The 22930-nt window shown below is 40.1% G+C and overlaps 2 protein-coding genes and 1 non-coding gene across 10 annotated transcripts in view; 1 reads left to right on the top strand and 2 right to left on the bottom strand.

The window, feature by feature from the left end:
• SMARCA1 (SNF2 related chromatin remodeling ATPase 1) overlaps positions 1–11764 on the bottom strand; it is a 433394-nt gene extending 421630 nt beyond the window's left edge. For 5 of the 8 annotated variants that reach the window (XM_025852592.2, XM_025852590.2, XM_073879173.1 and 2 more), the window contains exons 1-5: positions 11421–11763; positions 6363–6449; positions 3256–3422; positions 2833–2933; positions 2438–2538 (exon numbers count right to left, since the gene is read on the bottom strand). In XM_025852592.2, the coding sequence (XP_025708377.1) occupies positions 2438–2538; positions 2833–2933; positions 3256–3422; positions 6363–6449; positions 11421–11594 (630 nt within the window). In that variant the 5' untranslated portion in view covers positions 11595–11763. Of the gene's footprint in view, positions 1–2437; positions 2539–2832; positions 2934–3255; positions 3423–6362; positions 6450–11420 lie in introns of all 8 variants that reach the window. The other 3 variants (XM_073879171.1, XM_073879172.1, XM_073879174.1) reach the window with 1 other exon arrangement.
• Positions 11765–19666: 7902 nt separating this feature from the next.
• On the bottom strand, positions 19667–19740 carry TRNAK-CUU (transfer RNA lysine (anticodon CUU)). Its single transcript has one exon. It is a non-coding gene; the product is annotated as a tRNA-Lys (tRNA).
• Positions 19741–20290: 550 nt separating this feature from the next.
• The window catches only part of OCRL (OCRL inositol polyphosphate-5-phosphatase), a 64142-nt gene continuing 61502 nt past the window's right edge, over positions 20291–22930 (top strand). The window contains exon 1 of the mRNA XM_073879170.1: positions 20291–20346. The gene's annotated coding sequence lies outside the window, so the exon portion shown is untranslated. The remainder of the gene's footprint in view (positions 20347–22930) is intronic.

Here is a 22930-nt window from a genome sequence, read left to right as displayed (position 1 = left end):
AAGGTATATATTTGCATTTATAAACCTAGGCTTAAACTATTTTTATAGAGTTTATCCCATCTAATATTTCACTTAATGAGATGCATCAAAACCTTAAAATATCTAAAATTCCTTAATCAAGGGCGCCTGGGTGGCTCAGTTGGTTGAGCGACTGCCTTCGGCTCAGGTCATGATCCTGGAGTCCCGAGATCGAGTCCCGCAGGATCTCCCTGCTCAGAGGGGAGTCTGCTTCTCCCTCTGACCCTCCCCCCTCTCGTGTGCTCTCTCTCTCTCTCATTCTCTCTCTCAAATAAATAAAATCTAAAAATAAAATAAAATAAAATAAAATTCCTTAATCAAGTAATTCCATTTTTAGGAATCCTATGGAAATAATTTGAAAGGTGCAGGAAAACTAAATTACAAGGGTTCTTACAACAGTATTATTACATACCATAGTACATATATATCAACCCATATATACTAAATATACAAAATATATACTACATACTACACATCGATCCAAATGACCCGCAATAAGGGAGGAGATGAATAGAACTATGGTAACTCTCCAGGATTAATTGTTACAGAGTAATTAACAATCATTTTTATAAATATTTGAACTATGTAAAAAATGTATGAATATGAAGAAATCAGAATACCAAATTATACATACAATATGATCGCAACTATGTAAAACAAACACATCTGGAGTCAAAATACTAAAATGAAATATGCCAAAATATCAACTGTGATTATTTCTAGGAAGCATAATTATAATTTACTTTCAATTTTTTTGATTTTTTCCAAATTTTCTAGACTCCTTATTAAAGTATCTTTCCCTTTTTTAATAATCAAAAAGTATCTGGTATCAGCATAAATTCAGTATGAAGGCTCTTTAGATCCTTTAGACAGGCTGCAGCCAAGAGGAGCTTGGGGCAAATAATCCTGGTCTTTCTGTTATCCAATTAACCAAGCTCCTCCCCCTCTGAGCTAATTGTAGTCTCCAACCCAGAATACTAAATATAAGGACCTACAGACCCTTAATTTAAAGGACCTCCTGCCACACACCTAACAGCTGCTCAGCATCTATGGGATCAACTACTACACTACATGTTACTTAGCATAAATAGTCATGTAAATATGGCTCCAGAGTCACATAAATATGAGTATCACTAGGTCATAAAAATCTAGAACTCCCCCACCCCACTCTCTCTTAAATCCCATCTTACTCATTTGGTCTTAAAATACCAATGTAGGCCTTCATGTACTCCCCTGATCTGCTGAATTAGCATCTTAAATGGTCTTACTTTTTCTCTTTGGTCATTTTATTTATATGCCCATCATTCCTTAGCTTATTTCCCAGGTCCTACCTGGTACTCTGCTATATCAGGACTCAACATTGCTCTTTACTTTTTTTTTTTATTCCATCTAGTCCTTTCTGAATGCTCACACATTGAGGTGCTTACATTCATTCATTCATGGTTTCATCATTTATTGTTTGGTTTATTCATGCACTCATTTAGTGTTTGGTTTATATACCCCCACTTCATTACCAAAAGGATTTCAGGTCGCCTACAAAGAAAATGTTCCAGGTGGCCTACAATGAAAACATGGAACATAGGGGCGCCTGGGTGGCTCAGTTGGTTAAGCGACTGCCTTCAGCTCAGGTCATGATCCTGGAGTCCGGGGATCGAGTCCCACATCGGGCTCCCTGCTGAGCAGGGAGTCTGCTTCTCCCTCTGAACCTCTTCCCTCTCAAGCTCTCGATCTCTCATTCTCTCTCTCTCAAATAAATAAATAAAATCTTTAAAAAAGAAAGAAAACAAGGAACATAAATTAATGGTAAAATAGAAATAAAGAAGGGCCAAGGAAAGATTAGAAGGTATAGAACAGGAAAAGGCATAAAGGCATAATGGGCTGGCCATTATGTTACACAGGGTCTCCATTTTGGCATTCATTTTGGCTCTGAGTTTCCTGGAAGCCAAAGTGCAAACAAAAACAAAAGTACAAGGAGGTTTTTTAAACCATATGAGGAAATCGCACTAAGAATTTGTAGCCTGTGAGGGCGCCTGGGTGGCTCAGTTGGTTAAGCGACTGCCTTCGGCTCAGGTCATGATCCTGGAGTCCCGGGATCGAGTCCCACATCGGGCTCCCTGCTCAGCGGGGAGTCTGCTTCTCCCTCTGACCCTCTTCCCTCTCGTGCTCTCTATCTCTCATTCTCTCTCTCTCAAATAAATAAATAAAATCTTTAAAAAAAAAAAAAAGAATTTGTAGCCTGTGAAAGTATATGTTCTAGAGGTTACTTAAAGAAACAATTCTAGACTTTACAAATGCTTTTTACATTGTACCTAATAAAGCAATTAGCCTCCAGGCCTCAGGGGGACAATACAGCGCAGGTATTTCAAATTTACATAAAAATTGGTAACTGAGATTGTGTTTTTAGCTATCAACTCCTTACCATTTCATCTGCCAAGATACCATTGACTCCATTTTCATACAAAGAGATCAACCAGTTCAGCCCTCGAATCTGATAATCTCTCAGTGGTCCTCCTTTCACATCTGAAAAAGAAATCAAGACATCTCATACTTTCATAAATACAATCAAGTACAGGGGCGCCTGGGTGGCTCAGTTGGTTAAGCATCTGCCTTCGGCTCAGGTCATGATCCTGGGGTCCTGGGATCGAGCCCCAGATGTGGCTCCCTGCTCTGCTTCTCCCTCTGTCCCCCTCCTCGTGCTCTCTCATGCGCGCTTTCTCTCAAATAAATAAATAAAACCTTTAAAAAATATATAATCAAGTACAATTTTTCTAAAACCAAACTGGAAAAAAAATACCAACGTAATAAGATACTTACATGAAGGTGACACCTCAAATCTAACACACACATTAGATGTTTTCCGACTCTCTGAGAGCAGCTCTTCATCTTCTTCTTGTTCTGTGCGCCTGTGGCGGTAGCTGAAATGAAAAGAAATACCTTTATATTCAGCCCAAATGCTAAGCTGTCAATTAAGTCACTACACATTGCTAATGTCTGTCATGAAAAAAAAAATGAGTTATCTAAGGTCTTGCTTAGAAGTTGGTAGAACCAGTGTACATTTTTATTGATTTCTAGTGAGAAAAAATAGTTGCCTCCAAAACTTATTTACACTGACAATAACCTTATTTTTTTAATACAGAATTATACTGAGTAAGTAAAGAGGCAATGAGAATATAAGAGGAGGGAGAGGTGGGGACAGGAGGAAGTGAGGGAATAAAGTAGAGAGAGATGCCAACGTACTCTCCAGCAGAAATTAAGCTCTGCTTGTCATCTTTCTTAATTCGAGGACGTCCCAATTTCATGTTCAGAGGAGATGTTGGAGATTTCTGTGCTGAAGGTTGAATGAAATGTGCAAAAAGTTCTGTCTGCTTTAATAAAAATTCAAATCTCTTTGCTCGGTCTGCTTTCTAATGTACAAAACAAAAGAAAAAGTAATGATTTTCTTTCTTATTCAAAGTTATTTAACAAAGACTTATATTGCCCTTTTACTTTGTACTATGTTCTAAGCACTTTAAACATACTAACTCATTTAATTCTCTTCATAAACTTATGAGGTAGGTACTAATATTCTCTCCATTTTACAGATGATAAAAGTAAAGTATGGAGAGGGTAACTAACTTGCCCAAGTTCCCATAGCTAGTAAGCAGAATTTGAAAATGGCATTTTCAGATAGTTTGAATAGAAGCAAAGTGATCTAAAAGCAGTAAATGCCCCAATAAAAAGTACCCTGCTTAAAGAGTCAGGGCCAAAACGCAAATCCTCTTTCCAAAACATAATGATTTTCTTTTCCTAGTGAACAAAATAAAGCATCATAATATACAATATATCCTAAATACAGAAATATAAATTATTAGCTATGATATACACATACCGTAAACTGAACTCTTAAGAATTTTCAAGTTGCATCTAGGAATAATTATTAACATCTTAGAATACAGTGTCATCTTGTCTCAAAATATTGTGAATGCGTGGTACAACAATGTAATAAATATTTCTTTCTTCAATTACAATGATCTGGAAAATTGCACTTTTTTAAAGATTTTATTTATTTGAGAGAGAGAGAGAAAGAGAGTGCAAGAGTGGGGAAAAGGGCAGAAGGACAAGCAGACTCTCCGCCAAGCACAAAGCCCAATGTGGGGCTTGATCCCAGGGCCCCAAGATCATGTCCTGAGCCAAAGTCAGACACTTAACTGAGCCACCCAGGTGCCCCTGGAAAATTGCACTTTATGCTAATAATATAAAGTTTGTCTCCAAAGTGAGCAGGATTTGGAGGAAAAATATATACACACATGTAAGTAAAATAGTTAATATATATTAACTATTAAAATTGGTATGTATTATAATTTCTCAATAAATTGTAAAAGGGCATATAACTTATACCACATTAGTGAAATAAAACTTCACTAAAAAATCTTAGAAGATCAAAAAATGTATACATCATTCTAGATAAAGAAAAAAATGAAAATTATTTTTTAATTCCCAATCACTTTCTGACCACAGGGTAGAGAATATTTGATTGCTAATGAAGGTTGCATAATTAATAACACCAGAAACATACAAGAGTTCATTAACATAAACACAAGAATTAGACAAATATATTCAGACCAGAAATTGGAAGGAGGCCAAAACTTTTCCATTTTATGTTATCCTCACTGGAATGTTGTTTTTAGAGTTGTTAAAACATTAACTGTCTGCGTTAGATGTGACCTTAGACATTTAGGCATGGATTTTGGTAAAATCACCATGAGCAGCCAAAAAATATACTTCATCTCTACTATTTTTATAATATTACTGCAAAACAACCCCTCAACAAAAAAGTTCAGTTCCAACTAAAATGAAAGCTAAAATATGGATTTTAGTGAATAAAAATTTTTTAAAAATGAAAAATTAAATTAAATATATGGCAAAGCAGTAGGTGGGCATCACTGAGATTATACTGCTTAAATACGTAATATTTCCAGGTACCAGGCAAATGTCCTCCAGAAAATGTGTTACTATATTACATGTTTTACAATGTGTAACATTCATTAATACATCCAAAGCAAGAAGAGAGGAAGAAAAAAATATCAGTCTGGCTTTGCGACCTGCTTTCTTTCAGCCATACTGATGGTGCCAGATATTTCCACTTAGTGGATACAATATTTTTAGCATAAAACATCTTATGATGGAGGTGGCAGGGTGGTTCAGTCAGTTGAACATCTGACTCTTGGTTTTGGCTTGGGTCGTGATCTTGGGGTCCTGAGATCCAGCCCCCAGAGTATGGACTCTGGGCTCTGTACTCAGTGGGGAGTCTGCTTGAGGATTCTCTCTCTTCCTCTCCCTCTACTCCTCCCCCAGCTTGCTTGTGTGCCTTGTTCTCTCTCTCTCAAATAAATGGATAAATCTTAAAAAAAAAAAAAATCTGGGGCACCTGGGTGGCTCAATCAGTTAAGTGTCCAACTCTTGATTTCAGCTCAGGTCATGATCTCAGGGTCCTGGGATGGAGCCCCACACCAGGCTCTGGACTCAGCAGGGAATCTGCTTGAGGATTCTCTCCTTCTCCCTCTGCCCCTCCGTCAAATAAATAAATAAATCTTTAAAAAAAACATCTTAAGGGCAGCTGTGTGGCTCAGTCACTTAAGTGTCTGCCTTTGGCTCAGGTCATCATCCCAGCGTCCTGGGATGAGGCGGATGGCAGATCTGGGCTCCCTGCTCAGCAGGGAGTCTCCTCCCTCGCCCTCTCCCTCCTCCACCCCCCTCACACTCTCTCTTACACTCTCTCTCAAATAAATAAAATCTTTTTAAAAATCTTATTATGGGATAAAGAGCACTGAACAAAAAGTGAAGAGATATGATTTCTGTTCCCAACTATTCCATATAGTTTCTCTGATCCTTATTTTCTCATCTGAAAACAAAGAGATTCATTTATTCAACAAAATCTATTATGATGAGGCTGCCTGGGTAGCCCAGTGGGTTGGGCATCTGACTTTGGTTCAGATCATGATCTCTGGGTCCTGGGATCAAGCCTCGAGCCCCGCATTAGGCTCCCCAGTCAGCAGGAAGTCTGCTTGTCCCTCTCCCTCTGCCTCTGCCCCTCCCCCTGGCTTGTGCTCTCTGTGTCTCTCAAATAAAAAAAATATTTTTTAAAAAAATCTATTATGACTGATTATATATAAAATTACTTTCCAATTCTAAAATCTATGATCCTGTATTCATTATACATACACATGAATTTTTTCAATCTTTCACATCTCCTCTGTAAAAATCAACTACGGTGAAACTAATATAAGATTGAGTATCAACTATACTTCAGTAAGAAAAAAAAAATCAACTATGGTATTCACTATCCTACCCAAGAATATATTTACCATTTTCTCTTCATATTCTGGGTCCATTTCCTTTTCAGATTTAGAAGCTTTAGCAGCAAGTTTGAGTTGAAACGAAGAAACATTTTTCTAGAATTAAAAAAAAAATAAGCCATCAAATTACAAAGCAGTATCTTAAAAGTGGTCAACATTTTCATTTGAAGAAAATAAAAAGTAATTAAATACTAAATAAATAAATAAACATGGACCACACATAGACCAATGATGAGAGCATGTCATGAAGCAGGGCTTATAATTAATCCAGTTCTGTGCACCTGAGGTCCAATAAAAAAATCTGAATTCTTAAAACCAGAGAAATAACATTAATTAAAATAAACACCAAAAGGTGAAACATTGAGCCTTTTCACCTATTTTTTTAATTTAAAGCATAAAAAAGCATATAACCATTGAATAGAAGATTTAAAATCTAGACTATGCTAATATTATCAACCACAAACCAAAAAATTCAAGGAAAGTAAATATTAATTCTCAGAAACACTTCTTTATGTAATGGAAATAAGCCAGACTTTCAGAAGAAGACTGTGGTTTCTGTTCCTGAAAAGGCACTTTTTATTGTTTTCATATTCTAATCAGAACTTTTAAACTTTTTTATATAATGCAATGTGTTCATTTCTATTTAAATAATAAAACAGTACAGTTTCAAACTTTTGATCTATGTTAATTTTCTCCAACTGGAAAGAAAAGTATTTTAAACCATATTACATAAACATTTTGTAGAAGCAGTTTCTCAATGCTATCAACTATTAACATTTGATATTTAAAAAGTTGTAATTTAGTGAAAACTGGCATAAATCAGCTTCTTAAAAATACTGAAATTATCTGGAGGGTTATTTCATGCATGCCATCCTTAGTAAAGATAAGCTTGTACTTGTAAATATAAATAGGCATATAAAATATACCTCCTTCCCTGTAAGAAATGGAGAAATAAAATAATAAAAACACAAATCTACACCTTAGTACCAGAGCCAAGAGTATTTCAGTTTTAACACAGACTTTGTACAAGTCAAAACACAAATGTTTGTGAAAACTAAAGAAATTATGTCCATTTTATCATGGCTTTTGTCAACCAGTTTCTGAAAACTTAGGTCCTAAATCAACAACAGAATGTGATCTTAAACATAAGAAAGACAGGACTCCGGGGTGGCTCAGGGGTGGCTCAGTCGTTGAGCGTCTGCCTTTGGCTCAGGTCATGATCCCGGGGTCCTGGGATTGAGCCCCACATCAGACTCCCTGCTCTGCGGGAGGCCTGCCTCTCCCACTCCCCCTGCTTGTGTTCCCTCTCTCGCTGTGTCTCTGTCAAATAAATAAAATCTTCAAAAAAAAAAAAAAAGACATGACTCCGATAGTTCATGAGTATGTCTTCCAACATTTACTGAAATTTCTATTTTGAGAAAATCCAAACGAAGATTATGGAATTTGACCCTTGTCAGGGTTCTACTTTGAAGCACTGATCAGATACTGTTCATTCTTAACCCAAATAATAGCCATCTTGATTTAAGCACCTCATATGTATATATCGTCTATGTGGGATGTTTTGAATATAATCCTGGATGGGCAAGGATAGAAAACTGCTAAAATTCCCTCGATCCCACACTTTCAAACTGTCACATATACTATAAATCTGATTTTATTTTCAAAGCAACACGAAAAGGAAAACCGGGTAAAAAAAAAAAATCACACCTTTATCATTACCTGAAAAGCTATATGTAGTTTTCTAACTTTCAAAACAGTCAAAATTACTTCCCCTCATATACACAAGTGTATATCTAATAATGTGGGACATAGATTTTACTTATAGAAAAATTAAAGCTTTAATTAGAAAAAATTTCACTCAATACTCTTGCCTACCTTGTGGTAGAATACCATAAAATTTAATTATATGCTGATTAAAAATTCCTAATCTTGAGCAGTGCTATTAAAAGCTGTGGGTAATTACTTAATTGGCACTATCTTCCACAACAAATTTAAAAATACCTACCTTCTAAACCTTCTCCTTTGTATATTTTTTAAAAATACACTTCTCACACAAGATAAAAAGTGACTAAGATATTCTAATGAATTTCTTACAGATTTTATTATCTGGTAGTTTAGATGCCATGAGAATACAGCACAAGGTCATCAGGATGCCCTGTCTTAAAGACCATGACCTTTTTCTTGATGTTTTCATTACCAAAAATACCAACTCCAACTTCCAGTGTTAGGTTAACCAACAATCACTTAAACCCAAGTAAGTTCAAGAACCAGAAGATAGGGTGCCTGGGTGGCTCAGTTGGTTAAGCGACTGCCTTGGGCTCAGGTCATGATCCCGGAGTCCTGGGATGGAGTCCCACATGGGGCTCCCGGCTCAGCAGGGAGCCTGCTTCTTCCTCTGACCCTCTCCCCTCTCCTGCTGTTTCTCTCTCTCTCTCTCTCTAAGAAATAAATAAAAATCTTAAAAAAAAAAAAAGAACCAGAAGATAAGCAAAAATACCTTTCTGTCGCTGAATGTCACAAGTCAATCTAATTATGCATCACAAAATGCTCTTCTTCAGAGCTGATTTTCTTTTGATACACAATTCTAGCAAGTTCCATAACCTGCTACAGAGAAAAGCAGCAGCAAATGACATGGGAAGGACCACTAGAAGAAGGGACAATGTAAACAGCAGTAAGGGAGGGATGGCAGAAACCCAGGACTGAAACATGAGTTCCACCGCAATAACATCCCTTTTCCTTACTATTCAGGTGTAATTATTTCCCTCTGCCTGCTGCATCACTTGTACTTTTGTCTTTTTGTATTTTTACAGTTGTTTTAAATGGTTTTATGGCTTTATAACATCTATGTCCTTTATTATAAATTCTCTCTGATGAAAGTAGTAAAAAATGATAGCTAACAGCCTGACAATTGAAGGAGGAGAGATAAAAATCATTAAGAAAATCAACACAATACTGGAACTGTCTGGGAAGTGGTTATTTAATTGAGGGGAAACAGCACCTCAAATGCCTTTGTATCACTTCCAGAGTACAATAACTAATGAACATGAGGAACAGGTTAATCTGCACTTTCAGTGTATCACTTAAGGAGTCAAGGGAGTGATCTATTTAGATTTTGTGGGTGTGTGTGCCGAATTACTTTATTTGAAGGAATGATACAAATGAAAGAACTTAAGTAGATGGTTTGGTACTCTTTAGATTTTTCAGGAAAAATAAAAAAGATGCGATGACTGGAGTAATAAACTTCAGGTATTCAGAAAGTTCCTGCCATGCAATACCTCATTTCCCTATGCTGAGCAGACAAATGAGGTATTATTAGGCAATTTCTGATGAAGTTACAGAATTCATGAATAGCTATGTATCAATTCAGTGTTTGTTACATAGGTTTTTTTACTGATTCCCAATCTTTTCACAATTCAAAGAATTTACACAATCTGGAAATTCAGCAACCTTTACTGCCATACAAAAGATAGTTTAGCCCTTACATTTGCCCAGTCTAGGGAATAAAAGGCACCTAGACTCATGTCTGAATTCCCCAATATTTGATTTTATAGTGATACTTGGTATTTGACCCATCTTTACAATACTGTCTTACTGATCCAAGTACCAAAGATCTTAAAATGTGCATGTTTTCTATGGTTTTCACTTAGCACTACAATTGTCTTTCTGTTTAGTCAACCTTGTAACAGTAAAATATGTCACTTAAACAACTGCTGCTTTAAAATTAACTCACGGCAAAAGCTGTTAATTTCCCTCAAAAGCTTTTCATTTGGTCGTATCATATCAGGTAATGATTCAGACAAAGCCACTTGAGATCTCTAAAGCATAATTTTAATTACCTACCATTTTTTTAATTGTGATATGTCTACTCATAAATGGAAAAAAATCCATCCATAAACGATCCATTCTACAATTTTATTATACATCAACAATACTTATGTCCCATCCTATTTTTCATTTGAAATTTGGAACGTGTTTCATAGTTTCATTTGCATGTCTTGGTCCATATGAGATATGCCTTATGGAGATAATACATATTTTCTAGATTTGGCTTTAATAAGGTATCTGAGCGGTCCCCTTATGTATGTTAGCAGCAGTTCATCTTAGCGACGCTGGGTTAAAGAAAAATAAAAATTAAAAAAAAAACCCTGCGTGTGTCCAGGAGCCAGCAGCGCCCACTAGGAGAGGGAGGCGGAAGCCTGGAAGGCTTGGGGCCCCATTGGGGGACCATTTGGGTGGCCCTGGAGTGAAACACTATACCGTCGGGGGCGGGGCAGGAGAGGGTGAGGGTGCACACGTTGGAAATTTTCCTAAGCCAGCGTCCACGATTCCTCAGCTTGGGGTTTGGATTGCGGGCGGGGGGGGGGGCGGGTAGGACGCGGAGAGCTCATTTTCTCGGGGTGACACCCCCGCTTCAGCAGGCGGGACCAAACGAACAAGGGATGATTTTTTTGCTGCCACCTAAAAGGCCGACATTGTCATTCAAAAAAACAAGTCTCTCCTATCGTCCTCCGCCTCCCAACCACCAGCACCTTAAAATTCAAATTTAAAAAAATAAGCCCCAGCAGAACCCCTTTTGCGCGGGTGTGGGATTGAAGGGCCCAGATTTCCCAGGCAGAGGCCGACGGGAAGGGGGGGGGGAGAGGGAGCGAGCGAGAGGAGAGGGAGAGGCGGAGGCTTTTTCCTGCACAGCCCCATCCCCCACCCTGTTACCCCAGTTCCGGGAATGTGAATGGGGCCGGGGGCTGTCCAGGGGCTCCAAGGCCCCCAACTCCCGGGATAACGGGCACCCTCCACCCCGCGCCGCGCCCGCGTCCAGCCCCGCCCCCGCCCTCCAGGCGGCAAGGAGGAAAGGGGGAGGGGAGCGAATGCTAGACTGTTCCGCCGCCCCCCACCCCCAGCGCGCCCTCGGCCCCCATCCCCGTGGAGCTCCGCCGGTACCTGTCGGCGCCGAAAGGTCAGGGCTTGGGCCCCTCGGAGGGGCCCGGCTCAGGATTTGTTCAACACACACACACACACACACACACACACACACACACACACACACACACACACCCCCTTCCTATTTACCTCCTTCTTCTTCTCGCTCTTCTCCGCGGCCACGGTAGCTTCGGTGGCCGCGGCGGCCGCTCCCTCCTCCTTAGAGGTGGATGGCCCCGGCTGCTCGTCCTCTATGACCACGATTGTGGCGGTCGCATTAGCGGCTGCCACGGTGGCTGCCACTGCAGCGGAGTCCGGCTCCATGGCGTTGGAGCGGGAACGAGAAGGGGGACGAGGAAGGGGACGAGGGCTCCTGGGCGGCGGCAGTGGCTGCACTGGAAAGAGCTAGATGGAGCAGGGGTGGGGAATCACTCCGCTTCCAACCCCTTCGCTCAGCCCCCCCTTCTTTAAATAACCCTCAACCCTGCCCCACTTCCGTCCACCCACCCTACGTCATGGCCTCCCCCCCCCCCCCCCCCCCCCCCCCCCCCCCCTCCGTCATGGCCCCCCCCCCGTCACCCTCCCCCCTTCCTCCACCCCCCCTCAACGATCGCGAGACTCCCCCTCCCCACCCAGAGCCCGGGCCGGCCCCGCACGACCAACTGTTGCCTGAGTGTGGGGCGCGGACTGGGGTAGAGGCGGGAACCCACAAGCCCGCGGCTCCCTAAAAATCTCCTTTCCCACACGCCCCCAACAGTCAGCCTGAGCTCCCCTCGCAGATGTGTGCAGAAGGAATCCTCTTTCCCTTAAATCTGCTCTTTGTACCTCAGGGCGCTCTCCCCTTCTTGCACAAAGAACTTTTCCTCTGCTTGTAACTGCACTGCAAAAGGTCTTTCTCACCATTTGCAAAGCCCAGAACCCCTCTGGGGACTGCCCTTTCCCAGATCTCGAAAGGGGGATTGGTGGTGCTATTCCCACCTTTGTAAATTCTGCAGGAGAGGCACTCCTTGAATCTCCTGATTGCAGCTGCAAACATTCTCTTACAAGGCAGAGCATGACTCTAGGGTTTTATGTATATTGCTCTATTTGCAACTCTGATACTTCTCAGATGGCCAATGTGCAGGGGCCCTTCTTTTACCTTCACCACTGAATTGTAAAACTCCTGCAGGGAGACAAGGTCAAGGGACTCACAGAACCTGGGGCAAATCATGGTAGGTACCCAATATTTGTAATTGGATTGAATTATTGTGAGTTTTTTGGTGCATGTTCCTTTTGTACCCCTGTTATTAAGTAGTAATCAAATACCAATAATGTGCATGATGATGGATATAAAAGCATTTTGTAAAGGGTGGGACAGTATGCAATGTCAATTATTAAATATTATTATTTTTGTTTCTCACTATTTATTTTGATCAATTATGGGAAGATTTACATCTTAGTTTTTAAATTCAGTCATTAGGGAGGAAAGACAGCAAAACATGCCAAAAACAGTAGACCAAACAACAATCACAAAATCTGCAATTTCCAAAGTGAAGCAAATGCTTTTCAAAGAGTAAAGAAATCACGATTACTTTCCCTCAACACACCTTCCTAAATTACCAACTAAAATCAAGTATGATTTCTGTGAATGGAAGGAAGGCACACAATTGCCCCCCAAATATCTCTTTTTCCTGGAGATAGTAGCCTAAATTCCTTTTTGTTTTAAAGCTGCCACTCCTTAGTATGCAAAATCCTTGTGACATTTTAGCTACTATTGGTCATTTACACCTTAGTGTGAAGGAGTGTGAGATCCTGTCCAGGGACTGGTTTTACACAGAAACACAGAGAAGTTTTTAGAGGAAAAGAGCAAGACACTGGTGACTGAAGGAGTGTGCCACTGAGACTGGGGGTGCTAGCTTTGCTCTGATTTTACTTTCATTATGTTCTTATCATTTGCCCTTGTTTCCCATCCTGAAGTACACCTGTGTACTATGCAATGGGTATAGGGAGTCTCAGTATAACAATGGTTCATATTTCTGGAGCATCAACCTTAGTCAAAAAGTGAGACCGAATTAAGTCACTTAACTGATCACTTGAAACACTATTTTTTCTATTAAACGTGCAGACGTATTAAGGAATGAGCCACAGAGTTTGAACTGTCTCCAAATAAAAGCTTGAGACTTCCAGTTAGACGTCCTACCCCTTCCCCTCCAACTGTTCTGTCTCCTCAGTTATTAAAAGTCGTTTGGTGGGGAATTCCGTTCCGGAAGGACTGAAAGCAAAGGATGCTGCAATGCATGCATCCACCTGACTTGAGAAGGATCCTTCTAGACAAGCAGAATGGAAGATTTCTTTTTCACCAAACTATAGCTATAAGAGAATAGAATTCCCCTTTCCTTGCCAGAGTTTTCAAAGGAAAAGGGGGTCAGTAAATACTTTTTGTGTACTCTGTGTTCCTGCTAGTGAAGATACTTTGTTACATTGTATTTCTCATTGCCAATGTAGGGTATTTGGGTTACATTGTGAGCTAAATGCATTTTGTGAGGACATCTGGGAAACTCACATCCCTTTATAATACCTTTTCTGTGGAAATGTATTCCAAGTTCCAAAAAAATAATTTAGAAATTAATTTGGGGGACAGAACATATTTGTATGTTGGCAATTTTCCATGTATGTATAATGTGATCCTTACTTTTTCAGGATGACATGGATGAAAGTGCTACCAAGTAATGAGTTTGGCTGAAAAGGTCAATGCTTGGTCCATAGACCTTGCTTCAGGATTCATGTAAATATTGCCCTTTGGCTTGTGGCAACAGCTGCTATTTACAGAGCATGTGCTATCCTTATTTGCAAATCTGCCTAAAATTCATGATCTGTAGACTTTGTTCAACAAGAGTCACCTCATTTCTGAACCTACTCACCTTGCTCTATCTGCTACTACTTCCTCCTATTTTGTCTTTTCATTTGAAATGGTCTTTAATTGCTATACTCCAGTAAGGTAGGAGAACAAAGCAAAATTTTATAGAGGACCTTGGAGCCATATTTGAGAACCTCAACCAATCTTAGTCTACTGAACAATACATCCATTTTGGCAGATTGTGAATATTGCAGAAGTTAAAATTCAGTAGCTGCCAGAATGCGTGTGCAGTGGTGGTATTAAGTACTTTTATAAAGTTCATGAAGGCAAGGTCAAAGACTTGGTGTTCATTCTCTTATCCTGTATCTGGAATTTATCATTGAAACCACAGTATGACTTAAAACTACATTGTGATCCCACTTATCAGTGTTCTTCAGAAGCTGGGACAAAGGATTCTGGTCACAGTATCTTGCTTACAACTATAGTAACAATTCTGTTCACAGCAGTAAACTTTCTCACCATTCTTCTTGAAGACATGTATGATAGTGGCATTTTTGAAAATGTGATATTTCCTTGATGCTCTGTATATTAAAGAAAAGGTAATCATAATGGCTAGTATGCATCAACCATTTCTTGAGCACCCACTATTGCATCAAGCACTGTGCTGGATTCCTGACATATGATATTGCTAATCCTCCTGGTAATTTTATGAAATAAATGTTATGATCCCTATTTTACAGATCAGAAAATGGAGACTGAGGCTACATAATTCATCTAAGGTCTCACAGGTAGTGACAAAAGCCAGATTCAAATCCCAGACCGGCTGGCTCCAAACTTCATCTTTCCACTTCACCTTTATTAAGTTCTCTGTTCTTCACAGGGCTTCCTCCTTGACAATAGAAATCATACTGAGAAAATTACTAAAAATATTTCTGCCATCTGTCTCCATAGTGTTCCCTCTGGATTTATGAGGAGACACTGTCACTCTTCAGGCTCTGGTAGTATGCACAGCCAGATAATTGCTTTAATTCCACAGAAAAGTTGCTGTTAAGGTGGAGGTTAGAGAATAACTTGGGATTCTTGCATGGCTTGTACCCAAAGTAAATTCTCAGAAGAGTATTGGGACTCAGGACACAGTGCAGGGTCAGGGAAAACCTAACTGAAACAACGTAAATGTGCAAGAGGAAGTGTTTGCAAAATGTTGTACAAAACATTCGTAAATGGAATACTATACAATCATTATGAATGATTATGGAAGTACGTATCTGTTGGCATGGAAGTATGCTGCTAATAGATCTTTTGTTTTCCATTTTTCAAGTTTTTCATTTTATTTGTTTCATTATGTATATATAAAGTATTTGAAAAAAATTAAGTATTTGAGTCTCAACAGTCAAAATTATGTTTAAATATATACTCATAGAATCTCTACTACAACACTGTCTTATCTTTTTCCTGCTCCCAACAAGTAGCCACTTCAGTATTCTTTTTGGTTGTATTTCCCATTTTTACACCAAAACCTGGCTATGTCATGTTCTCCACATATAGTGGAGATCACTCCATATTAGATTAGTAGTCTTTCTCGGACTTTTTATAGCTCCGCATTATATAATCATGTGTCTCCTCTCATTTCCTAGGTCGTTTTCATCAAGGCAAGTCAATATGACAAATTCTGCCTAATAGGATAGGAGTAGAATAGATGTCTCTCTTCTAGGCCAATTGTGTAAGAGCCAGTTTGTGACCTTGCTCCCTGTTCCTTTGCAGTCATGATCACAGAGGCCCCTAATATATTGTTGAGTGAAAAAAGGCAAGCAAAAAAATAGAATGATCCCATTTTTGAAAAGCAAGAAAGAAAGGAAGAAAGAAACTGTTTACACAAATAGATTTCCACAAAGGAAAAGGTCTTAAAAGTTCTACTCCAAATGTTAACAGTAGTTGTAGCAAGGTGGTGGGATTATGGGTGACTTTTTTCTTATTTTTGTCCCTCTATTATTTCTAATTTTCCTTGATGAAGGTGTTTATACTTATATAATGAATAAATAACATTTTAAAAGATTAATTGAAAAATATTGCTCAGGGGCGCCTGGGTGGCTCAGTTGGTTAAGCGACTGCCTTCGGCTCAGGTCATGATCCTGGAGTCCCGGGATCGAGTCCCACATCGGGCTCCCTGCTCAGCGGGGAGTCTGCTTCTCCCTCTGACCCTCTTCCCTCTCGTGCTCTCTGTCTCTCATTCTCTCTCTCTCAAATAAATAAATAAAATCTTTAAAAAAAAAAAATATTGCTCAAAAGTACACAGGTTGAAATAATCCCTAACAGATGGAGTAGGAACTAGTAGACAGGATGAGTCAAAAAAGGGAAAGAACAGTTTCACACTAAAGAGACAGTGCAGTTATTTAATGTGCAAAATAAGAGAAGGAATATAAATTACTGGGCTATTTACAATAATGTTACCTGGTTAAGGAGCTATTTTTGACATTATCATTTTAAGTTGTATGTAAAAGGTTTTTTCTACTTTTAAAAATTATCACACAGGGGTGCCTGGTGGCTCAGTTGGAGCCTGCTTCTCCCTCTTCCTCTGCCTGCCACTCTCCCTACTTGTGTTCTCTATCTCTCTGTCAAATAAATAAATAAAATCTTTAAAAAAATTATCACACAAAACCTAACTCTGAAAAAAGATATAGCCAATTTTTCAAACACTTCCCACCCTGGAATTCTATACACCAAAGCGTGCCCTAAAACGTGTAACACATGCTAAGTAATCTGAATTGGGTTTGCTAAAAGCACATGGTGAATATTATTAGAGGCAGAATAGCATAATTATTACCAACTTGAGCTCTAGAGTCAGAAAGACTTGGAGTTCAAATGCTACCAAATTATTTAACCTCTCTGAGCCTCAGATTTGCATCTGTAAAATGGATATAATATGTAACTCAGAACTAACTGGAATTAAAATAACAATTTTAAAACAACCTAACTCAGAGTGGCTTTATGAGGATTTAATGTAAAAGTATATGTAAAACATTTAACATTGCCTTAGCATGTAATACGCATTCAATGGATGGTCGTTAACAAGAAGAAAAAAGGAAGGTGATGCATTGGGCATCAGACTGAGCCAAGGGAAAAGCCAGGACATGAGAAGATCCGTCTGGAAGTCAGTCCTGAACGAAAGGGAGAATAAAGCAAAACTGTTGTCTGCCAAGTTAATTTTTTCTGTTCATTATCATTTATTAGGGTCAGCAATTTGGTGCAATTACACTTCCTGAAAAGTAAGTTTTGGAGAGAAGCAGTAAAAGAGGGAGAAGCGGATCAAGACACTTCCCTACATAGAACATGACCTCCTTGAGACAAGGACCATATCTGATTCATCTTTGTTAAAAGGCTGCATGAAATGAGGTGGAAGGAAAGGGGGTGCTGGGGCTGGCTCCCTAGCCTTCATTGTGCCCTCCACCCTCCACATATATCCTTAAGATTTTATGTTGCCCTCTGTGGTTTCTCCCACTTTTCCTCCTCTAATTTTGACCTAGGTGTCTCTTTTGGCTGGATTTCACATGCATAAAAATATATTTATAGAACACTTTTGAAGGCTCTTTTACAGCTTACCCACTATGGGTAGAACAAAACATGAAGGACTATGATGGCTCGCAAAGAAAATGGATTAGGTCCTTGCCCAGCGCCTAGACCAATGGTCTCAAACTTTAACACATACATCAGCATCACCTGGAGGGCTTGTTAAAACTCAGGTGGCTTGCCCCACTCCCAGAGTTTCTGAATAGGTTTGGGGTATGGCTAGGAATTTGCCTTTCTCTTTTTTTAAAAATTTTATTTATTTATTTGACAGAGAGCAAGAGAAAGCACAAGCAGGGGGAGCAGCGGAGGGAGAGGGAGAAGCAGGCTTCCCGCTGAGCAGGGAGCCTGACACAGGGCTTCTTGTGGGGCTCGATGGTGGGGCTCGATGCAGGGTTCGATGCAGGGCTCGACCCCAGGACTTGGGATCATGACCGGAGCCAAAGGCAGATGCTTAACCAACTGAGCCACCCAGGCACCCCGAAATTTGCCTTTCTAACAAGTTCCCAGGTGATAATGATGCTGCTGGCCAAGGGACCACACCTTAGAACCAGTGACCTAGACTAGAGATCAGCAAACTTTTTCTGTAAAAGGCCAGATAGTAAATATTTCAGACTTTTTGGTCCTCGAGGTCTTTGTCACAATAACCTCTGTTGCGGTAGCATGAAAGCAGCCAAATCAATAGGTAAACACATGAGAATAGCTGGGTTCCAATAAAGCTTTATTTATGGACACTGAAATTTGAATTTCATATGATGAAATATTATTCCTCTCTTGATTTTTTGAACAATTTAAAAATATGAAAACCATTATTAGGTTGAAGGGCATACAAATATTGACATCAGGCAGTGTTCACTGATTCCTGCCATATAGTGCAGTTGAGAGGGTAAGGTGTACAACCACTGTGGAAGCCAGTTAGGTATTATGACCTAGAACGGAACACTTATGTACCCTATCATGGTTTGTGATAGAGAAACAGAGATGCCACTCTGATTCCCCTTCAAGGAAGGACATTCTGCACAGCTATGGGGAATGCATCAACAGATAGCCTCCAGCTGCCAACTCCTAGAGGGTCTACCTTAGCTGCAGAGAGTTGCTTTGCCCAAGGTCATGCTCTTCCTAAGATGAATGAGTAAGGAAGGAGAGTGAGTGAGGTTTGATGCAGAACACACAGATGGACACTACTTGTTCCAAAGCTCCACGCCAAGTCAGCTCAAGCTTTGTCAGACTTGTATCACAGTTTATCTTCTTCCTCTGCCCAATCCTACTTCCTTCACATTTCTTCCACAAGTGTTAGTCCCTAATAAACATCTTGCACTCAATACTCCATCTCAGCTTTTGTTTCTGGAAAGCCCAACTTGCAACACCTTTGACCTAGTAATTCCACCAGGATAGTATATCCTAGAAAATAATCATATGTGCACCAAAAGCCATATACAAGAATGTCCATACTAGGTTTTATTTATAACAGCCAAATATTTGAAACCATTCTAATGTCCATCAACAGGAGAATGAATGAATTGTGATGTATTCATACAATGAAATATTATACATCAATGAAAATGACAGTTATGTACAGCTACATACATGACATAATATTGAGTGAAATGAGCAAGACAAGTGAATACTGTATGATGTCATTCATAGAAAGTTCAAAAACAGGCAAAGGCATTTATGGCTGCATCTGTAAGTGGCAAAACTATAAAGAAAAGCAACAAAATGATTATCACAGAAGTCAAGATAGTGGTTATGTACAGGAATGATCTTCAAAAATTTTAACAGCTGGTATGACACAAACCTTGACTAATCCAAACAGACAGAAGCTTTTATACCTCATCAGAGTATGCTGGCTCAATACCAGCCCTGGTTTAATTCTGGGTGGAAGAAGAAGGGGTTGTCAGAGAGAAAGCATCTGGTTTGGGGGTGTCTTCCAAACTGCTAACAATATTTGCTTTCTTTTCTTTTTTTTATTAAAAGTTTTATTTTTAAGTAATCTCTATACCCAACATGGGGCTCGAACTCATGACCCTGAGATCAAGAGTCACATGCTCTAACCAACTGAGCCAGCCAGGCCCCCCAACAGTGTTTGATTTCTTGACCTGGGTAGAAGTTACATGGGCACTCATTTCATAATCATTTGTTAAACTATACATATATATATTATGTTCATTAAAAGAAGGGAAATAAGCATACTATGGAAAAATGTAAATACTTGTTTTGTAAATGTTTACTTAAAAAAATATAACTGTAGGGCACCTGGGTGGCTCAGTCATTAAGCATCTACCTTCAGCTCAGGTCATGATCCCGAGGTCCTGGGATTGAACCCCACATCGGGCTCCCTGCTCCGCAGGAAGCCTGCTCTCCCTCTCCCACTCCCCCTGCTTGTGTTCCCTCTCTCACTGTGTCTCCTTCTCTCTCTGTCAAATAAATAAATAAAATCTTTAAAAAAAATATATAACTGTAAAGTGCTGCAGAGATGGCGGGGGAGTGAAGATAAGAATGATCAGAGCTCATGGTGTGCTTATTCATTCTGTAACAATATGATACAAGATAGACCTTGAGAAGTTCCAAGAAGTTCTATAAGAGGTACACAGAGACACTGTTGTTCAGAAGAGGGAGCATTCTTTTCCAGCTGAGGGGTGAGAGGAGAAAAGCTTCAAAGAGGAAGGACCATTTGAGGTGAGCATTGAAGAATAGAGAGGATTTCAGCAGGTATAGTTGCAGAGGAAGTAGGGGAAAAGACACCATTAATAAGATGGAAGTAGTAGCATGTGATCAAGAAATGAAATAGTCAAATATTTAAAGCAGTATTTCACAACTTGTTTTGATGCTTAACACCCTTAGGAAAATTCTAAATCATGCATTATTTTCTGCAAGGGATAATTATATGTTCCACAGATACCTATCAAATAGCTACTGTGCTAGGTGCCAGGTGCTAGGTACACAGTCATAGCAAGACAGACAAGGTTCTGGAGCTTACACTGCCTATATCTGGACTTACTTCTTTCTAAGTCACCATTCTCCCTGAGAGCAGAAAACAATCTAGCCGTATCCACGTGAACTCAGTCAATTCAATGTTGTGTGTGTGTGTGTGTGATTTCATGTTAAATTCAATCAGATTTAAGAGTCACCTCTTCCCTTCATCATGCCCCTCATGTTGATTTGGAACTCTAGAGTTAACGCAAGACTGAAATAGCAGTGGTGGGGAGGTCTCTACTTCTTGGGCTGTTGATATATTCTGCAGCAGCCTTCCTTGGGATATATAGTCACCCTCTCATCTGTCCCTACTGCCATTCATTAGGGGGGCAACTCCCTATCAGGCCTCTAATGGCATAGTCCCTACTGCTACCCAATGCTGCTTCCCCTTATCATGACCACAAGATCCCATCTTCTGTTTTTTTTTAAGGTTTTATTTATTTATTTATCAGAGAGAAAGAGAGAGCACAAGTAGAGGGAGGGGTAGAGGGAGAAGCAGGCTCTCTGCTGAGCAAGGAACCCAACATGGGACTTGATCCCAGTACCCTGGGATCATGACCTGAGCTGAAGGCAGATGCTTTTTTTTTTTTTTTAAAGATTTTATTTATTTGTTTGACAGAGACAGTGAGAGAGGGAACACAAGCAGGGGGAGTGGGAGAGGGAGAAGCAGGCTTCCCGCGGAGCAGGGAGCCCGATGCAGGGCTCGATCCCAGGACCCTGGGACCATGACTTGAGCCGAAGGCAGACGCTTAACGACTGAGCCACCCAGGCGCCCCTGAAGGCAGATGCTTAACCAACTGAACCACCCAGGCATCCCAAGATCCCATCTTCTAAGTTCCCTTTTCTATTTGCTTTCTTCTCAGTTCTTTTTTTTTTTTAAGATTTTATTTATTTATTTGACAAAGAAAGACACAGCGAGAGAGGGAACACAAGCAGGGGGAGTGGGAGAGACAGAGGGAGAAGCAGGCCCCCCACAGAGCAGGGAGCCCGATGAGGGGCTTGATCCCAGGACCCTGAGATCATGACCCGAGCTGAAGGCAGACGCCCAACAACTGAGCCACCCAGGCGCCCCTCTTCTTCTCAGTTCTGAGGCTCTTATCTACTAGGGTAGAGGGATGGGGTAAGTAACATAACACATCCTGCCCAAAAAGAGTTGTTTTTTTTTTTTTTCAAGATTTTATTTATTTATTTGACAGAGAGAGACACAGCGAAAGGGGGACACAAGCAGGGGGAGTGGGAGAGGGAGAAGCAGGCCTCCCGCTGAGCAGGGAGCCCCATGTGGGGCTCGATCCCAGCACCCTGGCATCATGACCTGAGCCGAAGGCAGATGCTTAACGACTGAGCCACCCCGGCGCCCCCAAAAAAGAGTTCTTAAATCTCTTCCACCCTGGACTGAGACATAAAACAATAACCTAAAAACCAAGAGTGTGTTCTGCCCTTCTTTCATGATGCCTGTGTTGGAGGCAACACCAGCATCATGTGTCACTGCCTGCCTTGAGAAGTGTCACAGGATTGAGGATAGAAGGGAGCTTAGGTTATCACTCAGTTGAATTTAGCCATAACTCTACTTTCTCTTTTAGGATTTTCGAAGTATGTACTAGAGAAATCTTTACGTGCCATGTAAGAATTTTGATCAGATAAATGCAGCTTATGGGTCTGATGAGTATCACCTTGAGAATTTGTAGAATTTTTATCATTTTTATGGTCTGTATTTCAACATCAGCATCTCTTTGATTTTTTATGGATATATATTAAACAGCTTATGACCATTAAAAAAAAATTTAACACTCTATAAAGGTCAAGACCAAGATGACAAGTTAGCAGTATTCAGCTGAATGATCAATGGAGTACCTGAATCATGAGCATACCCATCTGATTGCCACTGACTGCTCCATGTGTTCAGTTCTTAAAGAAAATGCTGGGTAGAAAATAAGGTTTGTAAACAGTGGTCTTGGGGAGTAACTGGAAAGATATGTTCAGGACAGAATCCTTGGAGCCTTAAATGCCAGGCTAACTCCATATTCTTTCGGTTCAGCATCTCCAGTTTCTGAGGGGAGAAGGAAAGTAGGCCTGGGTGGGCAATGCCAGACCTGGCTATGGGATTCTTGAAGCAGAAAGCAGAGTCTGGCCTTAGGGAATGAAATAGGGGTGGAGGTCAAAGGAAATGAAGAAACCAGCTGGGTAGGAATTAAGCAGCAAATACTAAATTCTATAAGAAATGAAAAGTACAAATGGAAATATGTAAATAAAAATGAGCTCTTCTTTATGCTGCTTTGTATGGAAAGCA

The sequence above is a fragment of the Callorhinus ursinus genome, unplaced genomic scaffold, assembly GCF_003265705.2.
Source record: "Callorhinus ursinus isolate GAN/ISIS: 27379988/994484 unplaced genomic scaffold, GSC_fseal_2.0 scaffold33, whole genome shotgun sequence".
Classification (NCBI taxonomy): Eukaryota; Metazoa; Chordata; class Mammalia; order Carnivora; family Otariidae; genus Callorhinus; species Callorhinus ursinus.
The sequence above is the reverse complement of the archived record's forward strand: the minus strand, read 5'-3'. Positions and strand labels throughout refer to the sequence as shown.